Raw genomic sequence first — 23,586 nt, 5'->3', positions numbered from 1 at the left:
AGGCTCATTGGCTGTTTTGTTTTGTTTGTTTTTTTGTTTTAATGTTCTCCCCTAGGTGAAAACTTTCTGAGCTCATGCTTCAGTCATAAATAATCATTTTCACATGTCAGATTCTTGTCTTACCTGGATATAATAGACCCCACTAGTTAGTAATGCCTGATCTAAGAATATATGCTAACATTCTAAAGAAAATGGCATGACTTCCACAATCAGCGCAAAAGAGCTGGGAAGTTATGATTTTCATCGCTCTAAACTTTGTTTATCCATTTCTGAGACTAGTACAAAATAATACAATTTGTAAATATACCTGTAACCTAATTTGTAAATAATACAATCATTCAATATAATTTACAAATTCCTAACCAGACACGGCTCTAGCAACCTTGTCCTGGCTTTTGTCCTTAACGTTTCCTTAATGCAGTATCCTTAACCCAAAGCAACTGTCAAAGGCAAGAACGACACAAGTGTCTCTGGAAATTAGGCTATTCCTCTAATACTCCTTCATGAAGGGCTCTTCTTACTGGATGTTTTGGCCTTTTGACACACTGCAGTCTATTCCATCTCAAGTGATAGTTTGGAAAAGCCAGGAGCACCATGCTCTCTCACAGGTAATTTCTTTCTGTAACAATATATTTCTGAACGGATTGAAAGGATCCAAATTCCACAGCAGCCATTGCTTTAACACATGCATTGCAAATCAAGATGCAAACGAATTGCAATAGCCCCTACCCTCAGAACTGTTAATACTCACAGCTCTACTCCTGTGTGGACTTTAAGCTCTAAAAGAATATGAATGATGGTATAATAAGGAGCAAACATCACAGTCCAATTAAAAAAAAAAACAGTTACATACTCCTACATCAGGGAACTTCAGGGGCGTTCCGCCATTAGTTTTTTGGGGGCTTTTAAGGAAAAAAATGTAAAAACAATCCAAACTCTACAGTAAAGTAATGTATTAATAACTAGATAACATGTTTACAGGAAAATAAAAATTATATGCATTCTGCAACAACCTGAAAACTGTAAAATAATTCCTATTTAATTGAACAGTAAAAAAGGGGCAAATGTTGACCGACCCAATACTGTGCGGAAAATAGTTCACATATAACATGACTTTTTAAATCTTTCTTGCAAAGCCTGAATTTTGGGAGAGTATTAACTTGCACAATTTTTTAATTAAAGTGAGAAACAATAGTAAGCAATTTCACAGAAGCACTTCAGTGCACACCTGCTCTAAATACCAACTGCCAACATAAATACAAAAATTTTATTCATTCCCTTGATGTTATAAATGCACAAGTGAAGACTCAAAGCTATACTCAGCAAAGGAGGATAAGAAATTAAAGCGTCACTGTGTCAAGTGGAAAAATGCCAGATGAAAGTAAATATCATTTCAAGCTACCTTTCATCCAAACAGTGATTTAAATCTTCTGCCAGATAATTGTATACAATTCTTCAAAAAATGTATTCAAAGCAGTTAACAAATTGATCATGTGCAAAACAGCAGGAAACTGGTGGGAAAGGAAACTAAGCAATGGTTTTATTTCAAGGAAAAATACACAAATTAAGAAAAACCTTGCAGGTCTGTCCCATACCCCATATACACAAGCAAGTATACACGTCAGTAGAATGTGCCGTAAGACATATTTAATTCAATGAAATTTCACAAACTAATATTATCTCTGTTCTTTTCTTCTGTCTGTAGGGTCAGAGTGAATGATAACTACTAGGGTCAGGCCCAGACTGCCTGTGATGTTTTAAAAACAATACCACTTTTTTTTTCTGGTATAATATTATTTAAACCAACATATCATCACATCAACTTCCCTATTTGCACTGCTTCCAACCGATTTTTTTTTTTTTTTTTTTAAATTACAGACCAAACTAAGTCTGGCAAGTTCAGGGTGAATCTTTTCAAAAATGTCCCACCTTTGCTGGAAGTTTAACTGCCCCATGGAGCAGCCAGGGCACCTCACCTGCATGCTTGGCCCGTCGTGCACCTCCTTCTGCCAAGGCAAAACGTGTGCACTGCCGAGACAACACAGTGCTGCAGCCTGGAAGAGGCAGGAGGCAAGGAAGGACAGGCTGCTAGAGCAGCCCACAACCCCTCAGCGGTTCTCCCTTCTTCCAGAAAGGAGGTGGCGCAACCAGAGGCCAAGACAGGGTGGGCTGAGCACACGAGCAGTAACGCTGCAGCCAACCAGCGCAGGCCTGCAGTGGGCTCTGCATCTCAGCACTCGGAGAGAGCGAGCAAAATCTCCCTCCTCGCCAGTCTCTCGTCTATGGCAAGTACCGACTTTGGCCTATGGCAAAAGATGGCTTTCAACACTGCTGTTTTTCTAGTGCCAGTTGCGCAGTTGCATCTTACCACTCAAAATCCAAGTCACTCTTCCAAAAAACACAGCAATTCTACCCTCCCTTCCAGTGATCACGGCAGCACAGTTTCTCAAGGACCACCACACAGAGGGACACAAGAGTCAGCAATTAAGTGAGGAGATGCAGCATACATTCAGAACAAATTGTGAGACGTGGGCGAGAATTGTATCAGCTTTTTATAGGATTATTTCTGCTACTGTCCTAGGCTTCTTCCAGTACGGATTTGGATGGCCTTGCCTTGGAGGAAGCTTTCTTTGGTACTCAGTAACAGCGCTGTCAGTGTATTGCAGGTCCCCCCTGTGCTAAATGCTGTTCCACAAAAGTATAAAGAACTGCCCTGCCCTAAAAAGCTAACAGGCTTAAGCAGGCATCATGTGATTTTTATTTGGACTCTTGGTACTTTTTAGGATACTGTTATACTCACATTTATGTAACTGTATCAATGCCCTACAAATTTGGAAAGAGAGAGGTTGTTTTTAAAAAATGCCTAGGAGGAACTTTCACATCAAAACAACATATTCGTTCCCAGCAGTAGGTAACAGGTGACAGTACAGAATAAAACTGTTATTTTAGGACTGTCTGATCTTTTATTTATTTGAGAACGCATAAGAGAAGGTACTGGCAGAAAAAGAAAATGAGATACAGGAATTAGTGAGTCATAATAGACGGGGAACCTCTCAGCGCTCTTTTACACTGTCATTCTGCAGAGCAGTGCTGCTCTTCAGGCATCTGCTGACACAAAACAATCCAGGCACTAACCACAGGCATCTACCCCCAGACTATTTCAAAAGGCAGTGAAAAGAATCTGGAATTATTATACTCCAAATATATCATATCTTTAACATGCCTTATGCGCAAAAGTGAGGGAACTGATAAAAGCGAAAGATAAAACAATTGATCTTACAGTTTTCTACCTGTCAAAATTACCCATATTTTTAAAATGTAATTCTACCAGCAGGTAAATACCACCTATCAAAATAAGGTATGCACACATCTCAAAAACTGAAAGTAAGAGCTACAAAATCTCATTTTAGACATTGGATTGACTAGGGAATCATCCTAATAAATATAGAGGTATAGAGTTGTTAAGAAATAGCTAGATTTATTAATAATTTAGAGAAGAAAAAATGTGGGGCACACAGTTGTTATACCTAACCCCATAAAAATAACCTTAGATTATACTTTAGATTCATAAGTAAAAATTAGACTAATTTGGCAGAAAATCAATAGAAGAACTTCAAAAAAGGAGAATATGAAACAAAATATCAGGCTTATGCATATTCTGTCAAATAAAGCTCCTCAACTACAGGAAAATTTCAAAGGATCACATCCAGTGCTTATGAAGCACTGAGAAGGAAGGTGCCTTGCTATTGTTCATGTACAACAACAGAGAAAAAGATATAGTAGATACTATTTGTTAATCACATATTATTTGTCGTCTACTAGTTCTGCTGGATGAATAGGGAAAAAGAATTGCACTGAAAGAAAAATAGTCATCTGTTTTTTTTTTTTTTTTTAAGGCATTGGTCTGCAGTGTAAGAGATGAGTCCTGTTCTTTGTTTCCCTTTCTGACATTGTACGAAGATGCATCATGTGATCAAATGAATTTTTTTCTTACCCGGCAACTTAATACTCCTTTATTGCAGTTTCTATATGCTACGCTTGCTGTAAATGGACAGATTTTTAATGTGTTCTTAAATGCTAAAGTTCATTAATGAAGTGCTTGATCATCCTACAGTTCTGCAATTACACTGCATTTAATGGGAATTTCGCAGGATTTAAACTGAAATATGAGAAAACACACTGGTAGAATACTTTTTATTTATCGTCTTATCGTTTATCATCTCAGTGTCACTTTCAAGGTGAGGATAGTAATAGCAGCAATAAATTCCAAGATCTAACGATTCTATTATGTAGTAACTAAAATTAAAATATTTTAAGTCTTCTGCATTTTGAAATAGCTTCTATGTTTAAAAATGCTTCCCTAGACCAGAAATGAGACAGTCAGGAAGCGATGACAGCTGTACAAAAAACACCACCACCTTTCAAGTGAAACAGCTGAAGTTTCTTTCATTAATATTTACAAATTCATAAAAGAATTTTACTATCTATATATTTTATGAGTGCCTTCTCTCTTTAAAATGCATAGAACGAAAATATATTTTGATTTGCAAACTAAGAAAATTCAACATGGAAATCAATGAATAGCACTTTCCTTGCCATGGAAATTCAGACATCCACATGCCAAAATAAACAAAGTATTCCAAAAATCAACATTATCATGTAACTATTTTCAAGTTGAAGGTAGAAATAAATGATCTGACACTTCCATTAAAGCCTTACTGAAAAAAAGGCTTGGGGTATATTTCATTAGAGCAAGCAAACAGGATTTTGATTTTATTCTATATTGTATTCACCCCTGTAGCGGCTCCACTGAGACACGCCGCTTTCAGTGCCACTCTTACCACTCTTTCGGATTTATTAGCTAACTGAGAGGGAAAACATACAACCTGAGCTGCCACATAACTTTTCTACTTCCATTCCAGGATTCCTTCAATCATGAAAATAACCATAAATTTAGTCCTAGACTCCCATGTCAGGTACACCTGAGATTAATAACCCTGATCAGTAGCCTTGAAGGACTTGGTAGTAATCTTAACATACCATCTTCTGAAGTATTACATATGATAACAGAAAAAACAGCAGTAAAGAAACTAATACTTTTCCTTCACTGTTTTTAGTCAGTAAAGATGACCATAAGTTACCAAAAATCACAATAAGATGTATAACAATAAAAGCATAAAATTAATAAATCATCAAGAATAAAAACAAACAGTAAATATGATAATCTGTTGTAATAAAATCATAACCGTAATAATAGGGTTAACCTGCCATTTTGTGTTTGCTATCACAACAAACCAACCGTTAGCATAACAGATGAAAAGGATGGAGGAGCTTTTTCTTCTAGATTTGATTTTAAGCTAAGAAAAAAAGGGAAAAAAATGATTCAATTCAATTTTGTTCAGTGTCCCCAAAAACTCAGTGCATTTTGTTTCATGTTGCTGGACCAAGTCCACTTCCAGTACGTACTACTGCTTTTATAGCTGTAAGTGAAAGCAGACTGAAGCAATACCAAAAGGAAAGTGCAAAAGAGCCTCATGTCCAAAGTTGATCTCAGCGACATTCTCTGTTACGAGAGATATAGCTCATCACAACATCCTTCAAAACTGATTCCATAAAATTCATTATTACACTATTCTAAACCAGAAAATCTACCTTCTTTGTTCTTCTCCGTGTTCGCCAGAAGGGACTGTCAAGCATTCGTCCATGTGACCATGCAATAACCGCAGAACATCCCCTCCTATCAGATAGCCTTGAAAGAAGGGAGAAAATGAAGTGTATTTGTCTGAGCAAAGCAACATCCAAAATTACAGTTCACACTGTAATAAAAAGTATCAAATTTATTTAATTGTTTTCTGTTGGTGCTTTATGTTGCCATAAAGAGAGAGCCATTGTGTCAGGTGGGAGCCTAGAGCGGAAGAGGGAGACGGCTCGTTCCCCAGGGGAGCCAGCTGACCGTGGCCAAGGGAGATGAGCTTCAAGTCAGCAAGTAGGAAAAGGGAGAAAGAGCTGCAGACAAGAGCTGAGAGGAGCAGAAAGCACACCTTCAGCCAGTCTGCAGAGGAGACAGGATGGATATTTCATGGTAACCAGAGGGGACTGCAGAGTTTGTGCAACTCAGAAAAAGACCGATCCATCTGAAACCAGGAAGCAAGTACTTGCTTCCCAAGTTACAAAGGAGATGCTTCTTATTTCTCTTCCATCTCACCTACTCAGTTTTGTTTTTTATTTTAGAAGTTAAGGATTCTAGTTTATGTACAAATAAAATTCATGTCCATAAACAAAGGGATAGAACATACCCGTAGTTTCACAGTATTTGGGAACCAGGACACTGCAGATGGAAGCTGAAAATAAGTCTACAATTCTAATCAGTAAAAATAGCAACATCAATTTTGCATCAGCCTCTTTGCAACAGAGATGTGATATTAAAAAGAAATTGAATTTTGTGCTTTCCTACCTGTACTGCTTTATAATATAGTCATTTAAGAGTATTACCACCTGGTAGACTTTCAGTGCAAGTCAATGGTTTTTTTTTTAGTCTGACAAGCTAAACGAGTGTTTAAAGTACCCAAACATAATTCCTAAACTCCCTCCTTCTTGCTAGAATCAGTTAGTATCAAATTCCTCTTTTGAGCAGGATGTGAGAACATAATTCCTTGGTTGTATAAAGATAACGGTACAGGTTTTGTTTTATCAAAATTCTTTTTTAAAAATACTGTTAGAATAGTAGTCTGAAGCTATGTCTATATTATTAGCAAGTAGTGCTGTGCAATAAGAGCAGATCGAGAAAGAGAGAGAGAGAGAGAGAGAGAGAGAGAGAGAGAGAGAGAGTTGGTGTTAAACACCCAACATGCAGCCTATACACATTTCATGGGTTTTATTTTGATGCTACTGTATATTCAGGAAAAACTTGTTTTCAAACCTTTGAAATCATATCAGATAATGGTTTATGTGGCTAATTTTAGATTTGAATTTTTCACCTTTAAATTCTTCTTCATTTTGATGCAGAGGGACATTTTAGTTAACGTATATAGATTTATATATGGAGCCATGTCAATATAAATCTGCGAGACAGAATTAGCAGAATTATTTGCCCTGGCCCTCAAGCTCCATTCTGACTAAAACAATTAATTGACTTCTACATAAGCCAATTTTGCAAAAATGCATACAAAATACAATCATTTTGTTTTAACAAACTACCTTGATATCCCAGCTCATTTTATGGATTATTTATCCATTTTTTTCATTTCAAAGTCATTTTATTCAACTGATGTGTTTCAAGAGTCCTGCAAAGATAACTTCCCTTCTCTTTCTACAAATGTAAATAGAACAGTAAAAAGCTGAAAACTCTTATTGCTATACTTCTAAATGGAAAGTTTTGACTAAGAGCAGGCATTCTAACATTAGGTGTTCCTATACATTGATACTTTGCCTATGAAGACTTCAAATCATTTTGCAGATATTAACAAATTTAAATTTAGTTTTATATTCCTCTTTCTCCATTTAGAGTTAATTTATCTTTCCTTTGGTTACAGTTTTACTGAGGTATACAGGTCACACACAATTGTCCAAGTGTCAAAATCACTCTCCCTTCGCAATGAGACAGCTTTGATTACAGTAGCACTTGCTGGATTTGCTGAAATAGAGTCTTTTCTCTAATTGTTTCTGACGCTATCCAGTTGATCTTCTCTAGGAAAGGTACTGCTCACAAAAGTTAAATGTCTATACCTGAGAAAAGAAATATGGAAAGCTATAGCAACAAAGTACAAGCAAATGCTGTGGGAGAGAAATGCACCACCATTGAAATTATATTATTTTCCCTTGATCTGCTGTGGTAAGAATGGATAACACTCCTCTATGTTCTATCAGCATGAACTTCTGCTTCCCAACCAGCCAGGCACGCCTCATTAATGAGGTCTGCCAGCTGGAGACGTGGCACAGCACAAACCTGAGCCTCAGCTAATAACCTGTACTGGGCTGATTAACACGAATGGCACACCAGCACTGCCAGCAGTGGGAGGACAAGCAGAATGGAGCGTGTAGTTTTTAGGAACAGGTAAGAGCCTGGAGAGGAAGGGAAGACTTCCATTCCGTGTTTGGCAGGAGCACTCCTGCCTAGTTCCCCACTTCCATTGTTCCCATCCCCCTCTTCATTCCTCAAATCTGAGAGTAAACCCACTATTCCCTCTGTCCACATGAGAGCAGACCATATTCCCCTACCACTTGCCCCTAGTCACCCTGGAGTTTCTCACACCAGCTCCGAGCCTTCGGCATCTTGTTCATTACGCATTGTTCTCCCCTTCCCCAGTCCTATCTCAATTTACAGTCTTAGTTTTTTCTCTCTGCCCCCATACTGAGTTCTTGTCTTTACTTTCTCGGACACCTCATGCCAATTTAATGTCCACTCAAGCTCCCAAGTTTGGAGCCAAGCTTTCTGTATTCTGGTGCTCAACTTTCTCCTTCTCGCTCCCATTTGGCAGGCCACCAGTGGGCTATGCCTGAAAGCAGAGCAAAGAAAGGCTTCCCATTCACATCCAATGCCCATCTTGCCAGGCCACAGCAGTCCTCAACTCTAAGTGTTCAGAAATTTCCACCCAGCTCAAACCCTGAGGGAATTTCGGGAATTTTTTCAATAAGTTTTGTCAGCTTTTTTTTTTTTTTTTGAAGATTATTGCATTTTTTTAAAGAGTCATCATTTGGCCTAATTTCATGGCTATCCAAGAAGTAATGTGCTGATGCAAAAAGACGTTCAGTCTTACAGTTCAGTTTCCAAATACTGAGGGCTGCTTAAAGCACCAGAATTTTTTCAACATACCAAACAGCATTTTTTGCTCAGTGAGTCACAGGAGCATGTAACCATGACTCCACACATCAGAATAATCTGAGATAATAATTTAAATCAGGACTTAAATCCGTTTAAGAAAACATTATAAACATTAACATACCTTTAGTAAAGTGAGATTTGAATTAGCTTTTCAGTCTTTAGAAACAATGATGTTAAAAATCATCAGGATGCCTTTCAGCATAATTTTTCTCTCCATTTTCAGAACATTTTTATATTTATTTAGTTGATTAAACATTCCAATAAGAGAAAAACACTCCCATGTTTCAACCACATTTGGCAGAATAGTTGGATTTTTCAGGTATTTCATTTAAAATCAATCTTTCAATAATTAAAGTTGAGTCAATCTTACCTTGGGCAACTTCACTTCCTGAACTGATTGGGGCTACACTCCAGAGCGTTTGCTGGAAGGCCGCATCAACATGTAAGCTCCCATTGCCATAAGAGAGATGCTAAAACCAGAAGAGAGAGGTTTTTATCTAGGGTTAATTAAAAATCTCATTAGCGTATACAGAAATAATATCACACATTCTCTTGGTTCTTTCATACATATATTGTTCCCACTGTCTGCATAAGTGAACGCAAAGTCAGCCCTGGGTACTCTTCAAGCAGCGTGGGAGATAAAGCTAGAATAATATAGCATATCTGCCTCAAAGAAACATACATCAATGATACAGAATGGTCAGCTGTTTGGAGCCTTACAATGAAATTCTTCTCTGAAGACTTGGTTATTAAATGCTGCCGAGGTCTTATATCGGTATACTTCCTTCTCTATGCAATGGGATTTTCCACAGAGTTTGAACAGTGAGATGTAACATTAATCTATATATTTCAGGTATAACTCACCACTTAAATATTTCTTGTGGGCCACTGCCTTCCTAAAATTGCCAACAGATCAAAGAAATCATTTAATCAAATAATTCACTCTGTAAGGCACAGAAGGAAGTTTCCAAAAATATATTCTTGCACCAAGCTTGCATGATCCAAGCAAACCTGAAAATAGCTTTCCCTGAAAAGCTCATTTCCTGCCTAAGAATTCAATGGGTGCTCTCCTTTTACTGTATTATTATATATCTTCTGCCAATGTATCTGCTCTTTCTGGTGAGTGCCAAAGATGCTTTTTCTCCTCAGAATTTCTGTTTTTTATATCCCCAACCAGCATCTAATAATTTTGTCTATTTTGCCTTTGTTGCCTTACTTCTTTTTGGTGTTTTCCAGCTAGTGCAATGACATTACTGTCTCAGAAATTATAACCTCAAAGCATGATATTGACCACATCCGCACAAAAGCCTTTGTGGCACAGTGTCAGTCAGTTCCATTAATATACCAGAAGTCCCAAACTGCATATAATAAATATTTTTGAAGAGTCACTGTAAACCATGCACACCATAAATAACCAGCTGCTTTGAAGCTGCTTTACCAGGTAATAACATTTCAAGCGCAATAACATTTAGACACTTTTATCAAAACTGTATTTTAAGTTACCGGATAATAACTGTGTTTATATACAAGTATTAGATGCTGTTCCTATAGACGTTCTGACTAACTTTACCCACCTTTTGGGGAAAATCATTAATGCTACAGAAGACAAAAACGGCAGTGGAGGTCAGAAAGAGAAAGATTCCCAAAGACACTCTAGCAGAGTCCTGCCTGCATATCTTCCAGCTGTGCAATGGTACAAGCACTGGCACATCAGCCCATTTAGACAGCTCATGTAGTGAAAGTAACAAAGCTCATAAAAAGCCATTTCTTTCACTGCATCACCGTGGTACAGCACATGTAATAGAGGATGTTCAATGAACAGCTGTATTAACGTTTATTTTCCCCTTAGTGCAATTATATAAATTAGTCACCAGTGGTGGACCAGGTTGAGAGATTACAATCCCCAGCCCACCTCCAATCCCATTCCTGCCTTCTTGGCTTCACTTCTGTAGTTAGGTTTTTTCTAACCGAGATCATTGCAAAGATTCCAGCTAGGGACAATGAGCAACTTGAACAGCACAACCAAGGAGGGCCATTACTTCCTGTGAAGAACGTATACTTCAGGGTGGGCAAAGGAGGAAAAGAATAACAACCCTGTCATTTAGGTCTGCCATTAACAGAGCGTTTCTTGTAACTGCATGCTTTATACATGTTAATGAACTTATCTTCAAAACACACAGTGATATCAACTGAATTATTGTTCCATTTTATTAGTAGGAGACTCAATAAAAACACATTGCTGACTTCCCTTTTCAGAACACCTAGCATTTTTATCACTTCTTTTGACTCCAATTGCAGCTTTGATTATAACTCAGATGTCTCAAGCTGAGGCACCAGGGGATCATATCTTCAAAAAGTTTGGTTTAAATGATTTACTCAATACCACACATCACCACCACAGCACAGAAGTATAGAGCATACCTTTGCAGTTCTTTTATTTTCTTCACTTCCTTAGATTGCTTCAATTTACAAATAAAGGCAAGGGCCCTGACAACTACAGTCCCACAAACCATGCAGTTCTAAATTCATCCCCTGAACATCATCCATAGCAAACAACAAAACAAAGCCTTGACCCTGCAGAGGAAGAGACCCTGCACGTCAGTGAATAATCACAGATTATGTTATACCACACGTACAGAAGAAAACCAGATTAGAGTTGCCAATGTTAATGCCAGGTTTCCTAACCTTTCGCTCCTAGATTTTGCAGCCTTAATGCTGTTTTAAAGCAATGTGCACTCTGCCTGTAACTGTTTTGGTGCTTACCTGCTTGGTTTTGTACTATCAGCAAAATAAAATTATCAAAACGAAAACAAAAATTCCATAATGCCTTGTCCATCCATATGGACATGAACACTGGTTCTGAGCAGCCTCTGCATGTACTACACACATCTTCACTGTGTACGTAACAGAGTATCTGGCAGAAGTAGCAGTTTGCTATCTTCCACGTGGACCATCGAGTGAAGCGTACCACGTCTTTCAGCTTTGCAGTAACAACATTTGCAAAGCAGAAATACGTTGGGTTTGGGAGCCCTGCACTCGGTTCTAGTCCCAGCATGGCTCTTCTCTCAAAACCTGCAGGTTCTTCAGCATCCTGTCTCATCCAAATATTATTTTTTCTGCACACTGGTGTCCAGGCTCACCCAACACCCTAAGAATACTTTCAACAATATCAAAAGCACCTTTTTTCCCAACTCCGTTCTGGATAGAGCTGACCTGATATTACTGAAATTCTGGCTGAGGCATGGAAAATACTAAACTACTTAGGATACAAACATACTATCTTAAGCACATTCATTGCTAGATGTGTCTCCTCTACTAATATAAGGAGAAGCTCCTAAAACAGCTTTTAATCTGCCATAGGTTTCTAATCACTTTTCAAAATAAAGTATTTTATGAATACAGGTGAACGCTACAGTCTAGATGCAACTTCTCAAGAAGCTTCTCAAACTCCAAGACTGAAATTTCACCTAACATTACAGTTTCCCAGCTGAGCCTACCTTCATTTAATAAACTCTATACTGCTCTGCAGAAAACTAAAAAATTCGTAACTCTGTTCCTTTGTCTTCACTGGAAAACACAGTGTATTCAAGCTCACTGAAGAGCTTAGGAATCAGAAGGTAATTTCCATAAGAAGAAAGAATTCCATAAGAATTTCCACACTTCCACTGTGCTTGCAGTAGCATCGTTACATTTATAATAGCTGCAAATAACTGGATGATGTATTTTACATTCAGCACTTAGTAAGTCTGCACTGATGGCGCGCACACACACTGCAGGGAGCAGATGCAGGCTGCATTTTGGAAAGAGGCAATGAAATTTCAGTTCGTACATTCTTTCCCCCAGAAAGAAATATACTGAACAGCACCTAGTATTTCTGTTCTGTGAAACGTGCAGGTGTGCAAAGAAAAAACAGAAATAAAACAAAACGTCTGCTTCAGGCTTCCTTATGGCTAAGCTGTGTCAACACTGACATCGCATCTAGCACTATCTATTTATTTCCATCTGCATTTTACATTATGACGTCTCCAACTTCATTTCTCAGCCACTTCCAGATATCTAGAATGGCAAAAAAATAACAATTTTTTGAAAAATTTGCTTTCCGGTACAATCTGAGAAATGCATATAAAGGTTAAAGTGCATATGCCGCACTGAAGGACAGAAAGGGCTCTTGGGATGCCATCCCAAGTGGCTACAGCTGCACAAACAAAACCACTCCATGTTTACCAGGTATCATTTCTATCAAAATATATTACTAAAGTCAGTGGAAAACCATTCAGTAACTGACACTGATCATTATTACACTGATGCTGTCAAAATAAACGAAAACATTTACTCCCAAGGATGATAAATACTGGAAAGAACAAGAAGTATTAAAATTGCATCTCCGTAAAGTCTTCCTATCAGTATTTTTGGTGTTTACATCCAAAAGTGGCAAGACATTTATACTTATTGAAAAGTCTACAAATATTTTGGAAAAGTCTGAATAAATATGGGCAAACTTACATTGTGGAAAAAGAAATGGTGATCAAATTTTTGACCCAGAACAGGCAAAGACCAGGAATTATTATCTGGGTTTAAAGCTCTGTAAAATCCTGGTTTCTCTGCATTCATCTAAACTGGTTTAAACAGACAGTCAGCAAATCCACAAACAGAGACAATTTTTCCATCGATACTGAAATAGAGTTGGGAGCAACATACTGACCCTTTCCTGTCCCTCCACTCAGCAGAGGGGTAACATCACCAAAGGGAGCGTCATGGGCAAAGCCCACAGATGCACAGGAATTACCATTATAAATCAACCACCTAGATTCATTTAATCCGCTCTCACGTCGCAGACAGCAGAAAATGCTGGATGTGCGGCAGGAAGCGTGCAAACCTGACAGTGAGCCATGAGGGAGGTCTGCATCCCCCCCCGCCCTTATCTCTCCTTCTAAGCTGTCAGCATTGAAAGCCTGAAGCACATCAGCTCCTATGCTTCCAAATTATTAGCATTTATTATAATATACAAGAGCTTTTATTAACAACATATTACTAATTTTGCAGATGCAAACATCAAAAGTCAGGAAATATCAAACTGCAAGTAGCCTGTGGAAATGGAATGGCCTCTGGCATACGCATCATATTATAGTTCTTAAGGGCACGATCCCGTACGACTTTTTCCACAAGTGCTGCCTCATGGTTTATACAGGATAAAGGGGCTCACTTCATGAACAGCTGCTCAGTGTTGTGTTTTCTCCTTATTCTTCAGTTTGCAGCCTCATGTTTTTTTCAGTTGCATCAATTCTTCAAAGCTCTGAAGAGAATTATTAAATTCCTCACAGGCTTTTCTTTTGCTACTATCAATCACAGTGTTTCACAAAATACAACAAATAATGACTTGATTGTCTCAGACCCCCAAAGGAGTAGCATTAACCCCATTTTCTGAAGTAGATCACAGGCACATAGTTTACACCGAAAAGTTTTCATTAATCTAAGATGCCTGAGTTGAGGTGACAATGATCTGTTTCTTCCCCTGCAGCAGACTGCATTATATACGGTTTTAACGTACAAGGCACAGCTCCCATTCTCTTCACTTGCAAGTATCAAAGCTCAGGCACTCTGGAACCTCGTAAGCTCTAGCAGAAGGAAAAGTCCTCAGAGCCATGATGCAGGAACCCAGCTGGTAAGCAAGGCAGAGGTAGTGACCACCAAAAAGTAAGTCTGGTATAAAGGAGGATCTGCTCAGTAAATTCCACAGCAGAGCCTGGTACAGAATCTAATTCTCCTGGGGGGGAAAAAAAAAAAAACTAACTACTTAATCATTACAATGCCCATTCTCCACCTACAATTCCTCTGAAACTCTTTGAAATTTGCCTTTTAAATTTGAAGCCTGAAATTTCATCTTCCAAGTTGCTCTGTTCTGCAGCCTCCCAACTACTCAACCCTGAAACATCCTTTCAAATTCTATCATTAGCACTGAGATAGCAACCTATAACAAATAGTTTGACTGCATATTTAAGACATGTCATTAAATATACGTTGGTACCATAATTCTTGCATTTTCTAATGTTTGTGATTTTGTAACTTCAATAGCAATATTTTATTACGGGATATTTTTATGTGATTTTCCCACATTTTTAAAAAACAAATAAAAAATATAGTTAGAGCATGTGGTACATACAGCACTGACACCCAACTGAAATACATGCAGAGGAAACTTTTAATACCACTTCTTAGACATCTGCCATTTAACCTAAAAGAAAATCAATAGCAGAGTAGGCTGTCAGCACCAGCATGGATGACCCCTATGCTTTTATACCGTGGATTTCCTAGACAGCTGCTGACAGCAGCTGCCTTATCCCACCTGTTCCAGGCTTCCCCACTCTTCTCCTCCTCAAATCTTTATCCCAGTCCCATATCTCTCACCTAACCAACCCAGCTTCTCAACCCAGTTACAGTCTGCCCTATCACCCAGAATTAGCATTTCCTTCTGCTTCAAACACTTTTCCCCAAACCTGCAAAGCCTTAACCTGGCCTTCTGGCTTTTTTCTTGCTCAGCCTCTTTCCTTCCATGCCATCTAGCATTCAACTTCTTTCCAGAAACTCACTACAACTCCTGCCCCCATAACTACTTTTGCATCTCTTGGGCCCAGACTTTCCCCCCTCTGGATCTTTGTCCAGCAGTTCAGTTTTCCCCCTTCACCCCAGCTCCTTCACAGATCCCTCTTATCGCCTTTCATTCCCGGTCCCACTCCACTGGTTCCTCTTTCAGTCGTCCCCATCAAAACAATACAGGTTTTCTTCCCCAGATTTCTGATACAGTCTTAACCAGCAGGTGCCGACTCCTCCCCTGTCACCAGCTTCACGTCGCAGATGACTACTGCTTGCCTACCTCCGCCTGCCAAGCTCTTCAGGCAATCAGTCAAGTCCCACTCAGTTTCCCTCCTTCCTACTTCAGGCCCAGGCTCAATCTTTGTTATAGTCTATTCCTGTGCCTTCTCCACCACCGGCCTTTTGTTCCTTCTCCTTTCTAATAGCTTCCTCCTCCGTATGTCCTACATGCCAGTAGGTCACCGACAGCACATAAAACACTGAGTTCGCAGTTGTCAATATAGTGCCTGATTTTCTCCCTGCCTTGAGCCATGCGTTACAAGGCATATCTGCTTTCAGCAGGCTTGGAGTTATTTCATTATTCACTGAAGAGGAAGTTTAAACAGTTCATTATCACACAGGAGCTGCAAGAGGTCTAGCATGCACAGAATGGGCAAAGTCATCAGATTTTTAGCTGCTAAAATAATATCAAGAAACCTTCCCTGGGCACTTGGAAACTACAATGTTTCAGGGATACGTTTCTCTGCAAAGTTTAGGCAAGTTTTTCTTTTTCTTTAAATCATTATAAAGATGACCCCTCCCCTTCTAATTTCACATGCTTGTTATAAAGTGTGGGATGCTCAACATTTCCACGAAAGTGAGATGAATTTTTTTAATGAGGTGAATTCTTTTTTCCTCACAGTGTTCACACTCTGGTTCAGCTGACCTCTTCTAGGTGAACTAAAAAAAATCTCAGATTGATACAAAAAACAAAAAAGAAAAGAAAAGAAATAGATGCTACTATTTCTATTAAGTAATTTTGACATTTTAAGCACTTAGAAGCTGGATCTTGTAAGAATGAGCAGCTTGACAGCCTTAATTACCAGGAAGATCTACCAGCCTCCACAACAACATTTCAATTGCATAAGGACTCTGTGGGAACTGCATTACCAGCAGAGTAAAGAACAACTCAGTACTGCCTTTGCCCCACTAATATCAGGTTTGCTTACGCAGGTTTAATTTTTTTTTCTATTTTTTAACTTAAAATAGGTGACAGAACTGTAAACTTGCACAGAACAATGCAAAGCTCCACTACCGAGTTTCATACTCCTACAATTAAAACATAGGAGAGGAAAAAAAAAAAAATAGCCTGCTGTTCTGTCCCCTGAATCCTTTTGCACCGAAACAAGCTACAGATGCTTATTGTGAGAAGGAGCTGTCCCAAGTCTCGGACAAGAAATAAAAGCAAATTAAACCTGAAAATGAAAAATAAACAGTGAATTGTTGCAAGAGGATCTGGAGGGAGCACCTTTCCCATATTCATAAACAGCTGTCCACCTCTTCAAGACAGATGACAAATATAAGCTGGACCTTTCAAACGGTTTCTTCTAATTTAGAGAATATTATTTTTGAAATGGAATTCTATTATCAGTTAATCGTGATAGAAATCTTCACAAAAAAAGCTTTCACTTCAAAGGATATAAGCATTAGTTTCCTATATTTAAAAAGAAAAATGGCCACCTTAAGTAAAAGAGAGGCACACCTCAAGGCTTGTTCGCAGATTTGCATAATGCAGCTACAGATCAGCATTACAGGCAGGATAGTAACTATATATATCTCTCGCAGTACAGAAATTGTTGCATTATACTGAAATCTCTCCGTTGTAGATTGAAAGTTTAAAAATTATTATTTTCTCTTTCCTAACCTCTCAGCCTGAATATCACTGACTGTATTGCTACTGATTTTAATGTTTATCTTCATCATTCCTTTTGCACTTCATTTTCAAGCCTAAGGAATTTGTCTTGACTGATGTTTAAAAGGCTAAGAACTACTGTTATCCAGAGGCTTTATGAATTTGAAAGAGATTAGAATTAATTAAATTTCTAAACTATTTTAAACTGGCCATTTTGAAAGCTATCATGGTACGTAGTTAGCAACATATATTCGGCAAACCTCAGTGCAGCAGCACATTCTAAAAATGTACGAGATGGGGAAAACACACTGGATAAATTACATCTGTTCACAGACCTGCACTGCCTCAAGAAAGGAAACGGAGCAACTCTGGGCTGAACCTAAACAGCAGCAATATTTATAGCAGAACATCTTTTTGCTCTACGCTAACAGGCTTCTGCAGAGCCAAGTCTCCTCTCTGAAGGATCTGGCAACACTGTAACTCATACATTATATAATGCCACAAGCTCTTATATAAGTGCTTTTCCTCAGACATGCTATAGAGGAAAATAAACATCTAAAATCCCATTGTATAGGTAGGGATAACGAGAGTCAGAGCAACTGAAGGACTTGCCCAGGGACACTACTGCCCAGAGTCAACAAACAGCCAAAATCCACATCTCTGGACTTTTATTTTCATACTTTCCCACTAATCTTCCTATCGGTTTAGCTTGTTCAACGGAACCAAGCAAAAGACTGTTCAGGGCAAAAAGATAGGCTCAATCTCCTAAAAATTTCAAGTTCCTTGACTGGATATAAAAATCTACTTGGTCTCACTGTCAAAGTGGATTCATACAAATAACTTTACCTCTTCACAGTCCTAACTACTGCAAAAAGTATCATTTGCTATGTTCCTTTTTTAAGTGCAGTAGAAAATAGGAGCTATAAGATGCCACTGCACTCCAAATGAAAATACTGATATTATAAGAAACTGTTCTTTTGCTTTCATATATTATTATGGCATTTCAACTGGACACTGTAGAAAATAAGAACTTGGTGCATGTGTTTTTGCCAAGGAAAAACATATATACCCCTATAATACCTTCTTTTCTTTACAGTTTTGGGAACGGTAAGCGTGGCTGTATAGGGACGGGTACATTTTTCTGAACTACATAGCTCAAATAAGAGCCCAAAATACTAACTTATTGACTTTTAGATGTTCCATTAAAATTAGGTTGGCGAAGCAAGGTTTGTAGGAAACAGCACTGGAGCACCTGACATAGCTGGAGAAAAAAGAAGGGGCGAGGGCTGTTTCAAGGCACACCAGACACTCTTCAGGTCTATGGAAGCATCAAGCTACAAACTCTGGTCAGCGAAGGAACAGTTTTGGTCTCAGTTAAACTTAATTTTGTTAGACAATCCAAGTGGCATGTTACCAAGGGAAGAAGTGAAAAGGCTGCTGGCTTCCGTGAAACAGAAAAAAGTACAAGCAGTACATAAAGGGAAGGGCAACGTTCACGGTGTAGTAGTACAGTGCTAGCTGGGGGGTGAGCTTGGGGAGAAACTGTGATAAGCCGTTAAGTCAGTAGTAGCTCTGAGTTCACAGTTTTTAAGAGTTGGGAACTTTAGATTTACGATATAGCTTTGGAAGTTATTTCGCATATGCCCTAAAGGAACCGGACTAGGAGTTTAGAAATGGAGAGACAGCTTTTATGATAAATATTCACCCATTGCTAACTGGCCCTTTGAATTTTCATGTAATACGGTCAAATATTATTGCTTTATTTACAGTGCTAATATAAATCCTGAATAGGCAGTAGAAATACAAATACTTTTATGATTGTGAAACCATGTAGTTCATCAGCTCTTAATTTAGACTGGAATCATACCTATCTATAAAAAGGCGGCGGTGAGTGCTTGTTTAATTTGTTCAGACCTTACTATCGAACCAGATCTGAGTAACTGAAATAGATTTAACAACTGTTTGTGAAAAGGTATCTCTTAACCATTTCATGACTAAAATACAGAGGTTAAAATATCAAAAGCATACATTTGAGTAGCTTCTCTCTACAGCGAAAATAAAACTTACTTTGTGTATAATGATATTTTGCATGGAAGATAGTATATGCATTAACACCATGGGAGCCATGCAAATTTTAACGTGTTGAATAAAATCACTCTCTGCAGTCTGCATCATGTGTCTTGGAGCATAAATGTATATACATCACCGAACTAGTACATATGACGGAGAAGAATTAACAGTTGAGGTGCAAATTCTCCTTAACATAAAATGGCCCCGACTTACCAACTAGGGCAGCAAAGAGTGACAGCTTAGACATAGTTTGGAGCAAAATTCAATGTTTTTAAGTAAAACTTTTTCATTGATAACGTCTTCATGAATTTTCTCTCAATAAGGTTGCTTTTTCAGTAAGTCTAATTAAAATTCTCATAACGGTAGTTATTAAAAATCATTTTAAAATGTTAAAGTGGTCTGAAAGTTGTCAGAATGCATACTTCAAAAAAAACTTCATTGAATGAGTTATGCCATTTCCAATTAAAAGTTACTACATTTTAATAATCTTATTCTCATTTTTCTATTTGTTTCCGAAAAAAAGTGAAAACATTTTCAATTCTATTAGAAAGAAAAAAATACGATTTTTAAGTGATTTTATTTAATTTTTATTTCTTTTTCTAAATACTGTAAAAATCTCTGAAGCTGATTTTTACAGAAGCTTCCAGCAGATTGCCTTTCTTTTTATTTTCATGTGTTTTTTTTTCCTCCAGATAGTTTAGGTCCTTGCAAAAGCAAGAATACAAAAAAAAAGTTTCAGCTTCAGTGTCATCAGCACAAATGGGAGATATATCATTGAGAAACAAAAAAGCTATTTAAACCAGTGGTAAAAAACAGCTACCTCAGTAAGTTAAAAAATAAAATCATATTTGAATTATTTTATACTATGACATGTCAGTAGTATTGTATATTATACCATACACCATATTAAAAATATTGGCCTTTTACAGCTTATGAAATGCTATATTTGTAAGATAAACATTCCAAATATATAGTTTTAATTCATAAATAAGAGTGCTGGTAACCTTAGAACACTGACAGAGACTCGAAACATCTCAACGTGGATGGATTCTGTTTTCTTCTTCTTCCCTTGTTTAGTAATTTTTGAATTTCTATTTTATTATAGCCATGAATGCAAATTAGATCAGTCACATTACTAGTGTCACACTTTCCGGACCTACAACATCTTAACTTGCAAAATAGCATCAAGCGCCAGTTTAAACATCAGTTTAATCCATACTTTTGTGGAAGTGAGAATGTAAACCAGATTTTGTGTAACGTCTTTATTAAATGTTTTTCTGTAGAAGTGGCACTGCACAGATATTCTTACAGAACTTACCAAGTATCTTTCCGAAGAGACACTGACTAAAATAAGATCATCTCCAACACGTACTTTTTCTCCTTCTGATCGTTGCTTGGAAGCTGGATGGATGGTCCACCAGCACGCCTCACCTACATCATTATGGATTGACAACAGAGAAAGAAATTAGAAAGAGAATGCCGAGATTATTGCCATTTCTTTCACCTTTATCTCAATCCTGACGTCTTGATCCAGTTTTCACTTGGGTAAACCAAGTACGCCTGTGTTTTTTGTAATTAATATGCAACGTCTCATAAGAAACTTGGCTGGAAATAACACACTCATGCAGAAGATAAAAACACATCTTCTGCACTGGAATCATGATTCCAGAGTTGAGCAAGGAGGAGGATCTCCATGATCTTTAGGAAACGTAGTCCAGGCTGTTCTTGCTAAAGAACTTCCCTGTCGCCATCACTCCAGGCTCTGGGAATGGAACACATTACACTGAGAACTAGGACAAAGAAGTGGAGAAAACCATCACTAAGGACAATTGGAAAAAAGCATCTAAAATAAGGCTTAAAATAATATTTTAATGATTGCCTATGTTCAAACTCCATTATGTTCTTCCACTTTTATTGACAGTTAGTGTCCCTAATTCCTTAGAATGTTTATAAGCATTAAATTCACAACTTTTCTTCCCACAATAAGCCTTCTGATTCCAGATATACCTCTTGCAGGAAAAGCATGCTTTTCTGAAAAGATTTTTTCATCTTAGAACTGCTCAATTGTCGCTATGATTATTGTTTTTACTCCCGGCTTAAAAAAATAAACAAATGAACAAATAAACAAAAAAACCACACACAAGCTAACAAACTTATTATTTCTAATTAAACAGTTCCACCAGACTGATGGTATTGTAAGAAGCCATAGCTAAAAATACGCTATATCTAAATCATCAAAGTTCTAAAACATGGAGAGAATCTTTATTAAAAATAATTCAAATTTAAAACATTCTGTGCAGAAGGCTTCTACAGCAATGATAGCTTGGAAATCTTCTGTTATCTATATTCAATATCATATATTCAACACATATCAATACACATATTAATTTCATAGAAAAAACTACAGAATCAATAAGAAAAAGTAAATATAAGATAATATGTAAAACATAGCCAAACAATACTGCCATAAAAATATTAACTTTTGCTTTTTCAGCCCTTAGAAATAGCTTATATTTTTAAAGGGATTTATAGCCCTCTATTCTGATTTTCAGAATCATATTTTTCCTTATATAGTTTTTAAACTGGCATTTACCTGTTGTATCCTCTTGCAATCCTACATCAAATGCCAGCTTATCCATCGAAGACCGAGATGTAGAGAGGCAACATAGATACTACCAAAAGAAAAAAAAAAAAAAGTATGTATCATTAGTTCTGCTCCTGTCTGATAATCAGCTGGAATACAAAAAGCCATCATCTATATAAGACTAACAGTGATTCTTAAATTATTCCCACTAGTTACTTTTAAGAACATAAATGCCTGCAAAATTGAACAGTGTTCAAGAAGACTTGACCATGAGAGACATTCTAAAATAAGCCTTCCGTCTCTACCTAGATTACCTTTCCACTGAGATGAGGGTAGCAAGAGTGGACATAAGGGAATTGGCTGCAGCAAAGCTCAGCTCCTTGAATCTCTACTTGTAGTTGAACAGTTCTTACTTTGCAGGTGAGCAGTACATAATTCATCAGGGGATTGAAAAGATTAAGGCTGCTGTCCAAAACGTGCACAAGGAGGAATCTCCTTTTCCAGTCAGCCTCCAACATATGTTCGGGTTGCCAGCCAGATGCCAGCTGTGGATTCAGTCACAACTTATCAAATATGCAACATCCAAGGGAAAACAAATGAGAAATCACCCACTCAACACAGACTGACAGAGAATAGATATTAATTACTTCTCAACAGTACTGAGCCAGACTTAAGTTTCAGCACCTACCCAGAAATGACCAGCTCAGTTTCCTATTTCCAGGCACCTACCCTTCACAAAGATTTCAGTGACTCAGAGGGTAGAATGTCTCTCTACTGTGAGTAACTCTCCAGATATTAGTAATTAGTAATAGTCCGGGGTAGCTTTCATACACTAAAAGTAGAAACTACTGCTGCTATCAGCTCCAGTTACATACCATGCCGCTGTACGAATGGCGCAATAGGATCGCGTGCCCATAGAGCAGTGTTCGATGACCGCCACCTTGCGCAGACTGAAAAACAAAGAGAACTGATATACCACAATGTTGGAATTAAATCAGACCCTTCTACCAAAAAAAGAAAAAATAGCAATTTCTGAACAGTCTGTATCTGCCCTGTGACAGGGAAGTCTATTTCTTGATAAAATGGAGTTCAAGGATTAGTTCAAGTAGGTAGTTTGATGAATGGGTTCTCTTCAGCTTCGACTGTCTCTGAACTTTTAATCAGAATATATTAATTCCTTGGGACAGATCTTAGGTAGAATTTGGACAAGAAAATCTAGAATCTACTGACTTTTTTCATTACAAGTCCTTGATTACATTGATGTCGGAAGATGCTGTATTTTGTAGTCAGTCATAAGCTTGGTATAAAACATACTGTAGAGGCTTGAATCTTATTTCCTCGGGCTGAAAGTCGATGGCCTACAGAGAAAAGCAGCTTCGATGCGTGTCACACTACCTTCTGTTACTGCACGTGTTGTTAAACCTCTCCATTACCCAATTCTCCCTTCAAAAGACATGCTTTAGAGCACCCAGGGTAGGTAGAGAGAGCTTCTAGAGGATTGTCTCTGTTTTACCAGTAAAATATTAATGATTTTTCAACTACATTCAAGACCAACCTCCAGAGTGCTTGCCCCACAGTGTTTAAATATTATCAGACAGATTTCTTCACCTGCCAGGCCAGGTAAGTGCT

The 23,586-nt window shown here is 37.8% G+C and overlaps 1 protein-coding gene across 9 annotated transcripts in view; it reads right to left on the bottom strand.

The window, feature by feature from the left end:
• RYR2 (ryanodine receptor 2) overlaps nt 1-23,586 on the bottom strand; it is a 469,316-nt gene that overhangs the window by 260,487 nt on the left and 185,243 nt on the right. For all 9 annotated transcript variants that reach the window (XM_068939250.1, XM_068939252.1, XM_068939253.1 and 6 more), the window contains 5 exons: nt 22,833-22,907; nt 21,967-22,045; nt 20,692-20,804; nt 9,192-9,291; nt 5,653-5,749 (listed from right to left, as the gene is read on the bottom strand). In XM_068939250.1, the coding sequence (XP_068795351.1) occupies nt 5,653-5,749; nt 9,192-9,291; nt 20,692-20,804; nt 21,967-22,045; nt 22,833-22,907 (464 nt within the window). The remainder of the gene's footprint in view (nt 1-5,652; nt 5,750-9,191; nt 9,292-20,691; nt 20,805-21,966; nt 22,046-22,832; nt 22,908-23,586) is intronic.

The sequence above is a fragment of the Struthio camelus genome, chromosome 3, assembly GCF_040807025.1.
Source record: "Struthio camelus isolate bStrCam1 chromosome 3, bStrCam1.hap1, whole genome shotgun sequence".
Classification (NCBI taxonomy): domain Eukaryota; kingdom Metazoa; phylum Chordata; class Aves; order Struthioniformes; family Struthionidae; genus Struthio; species Struthio camelus.
Note: the sequence above shows the minus strand (reverse complement) of the source record. Positions and strands in the feature narration are given on the sequence as shown.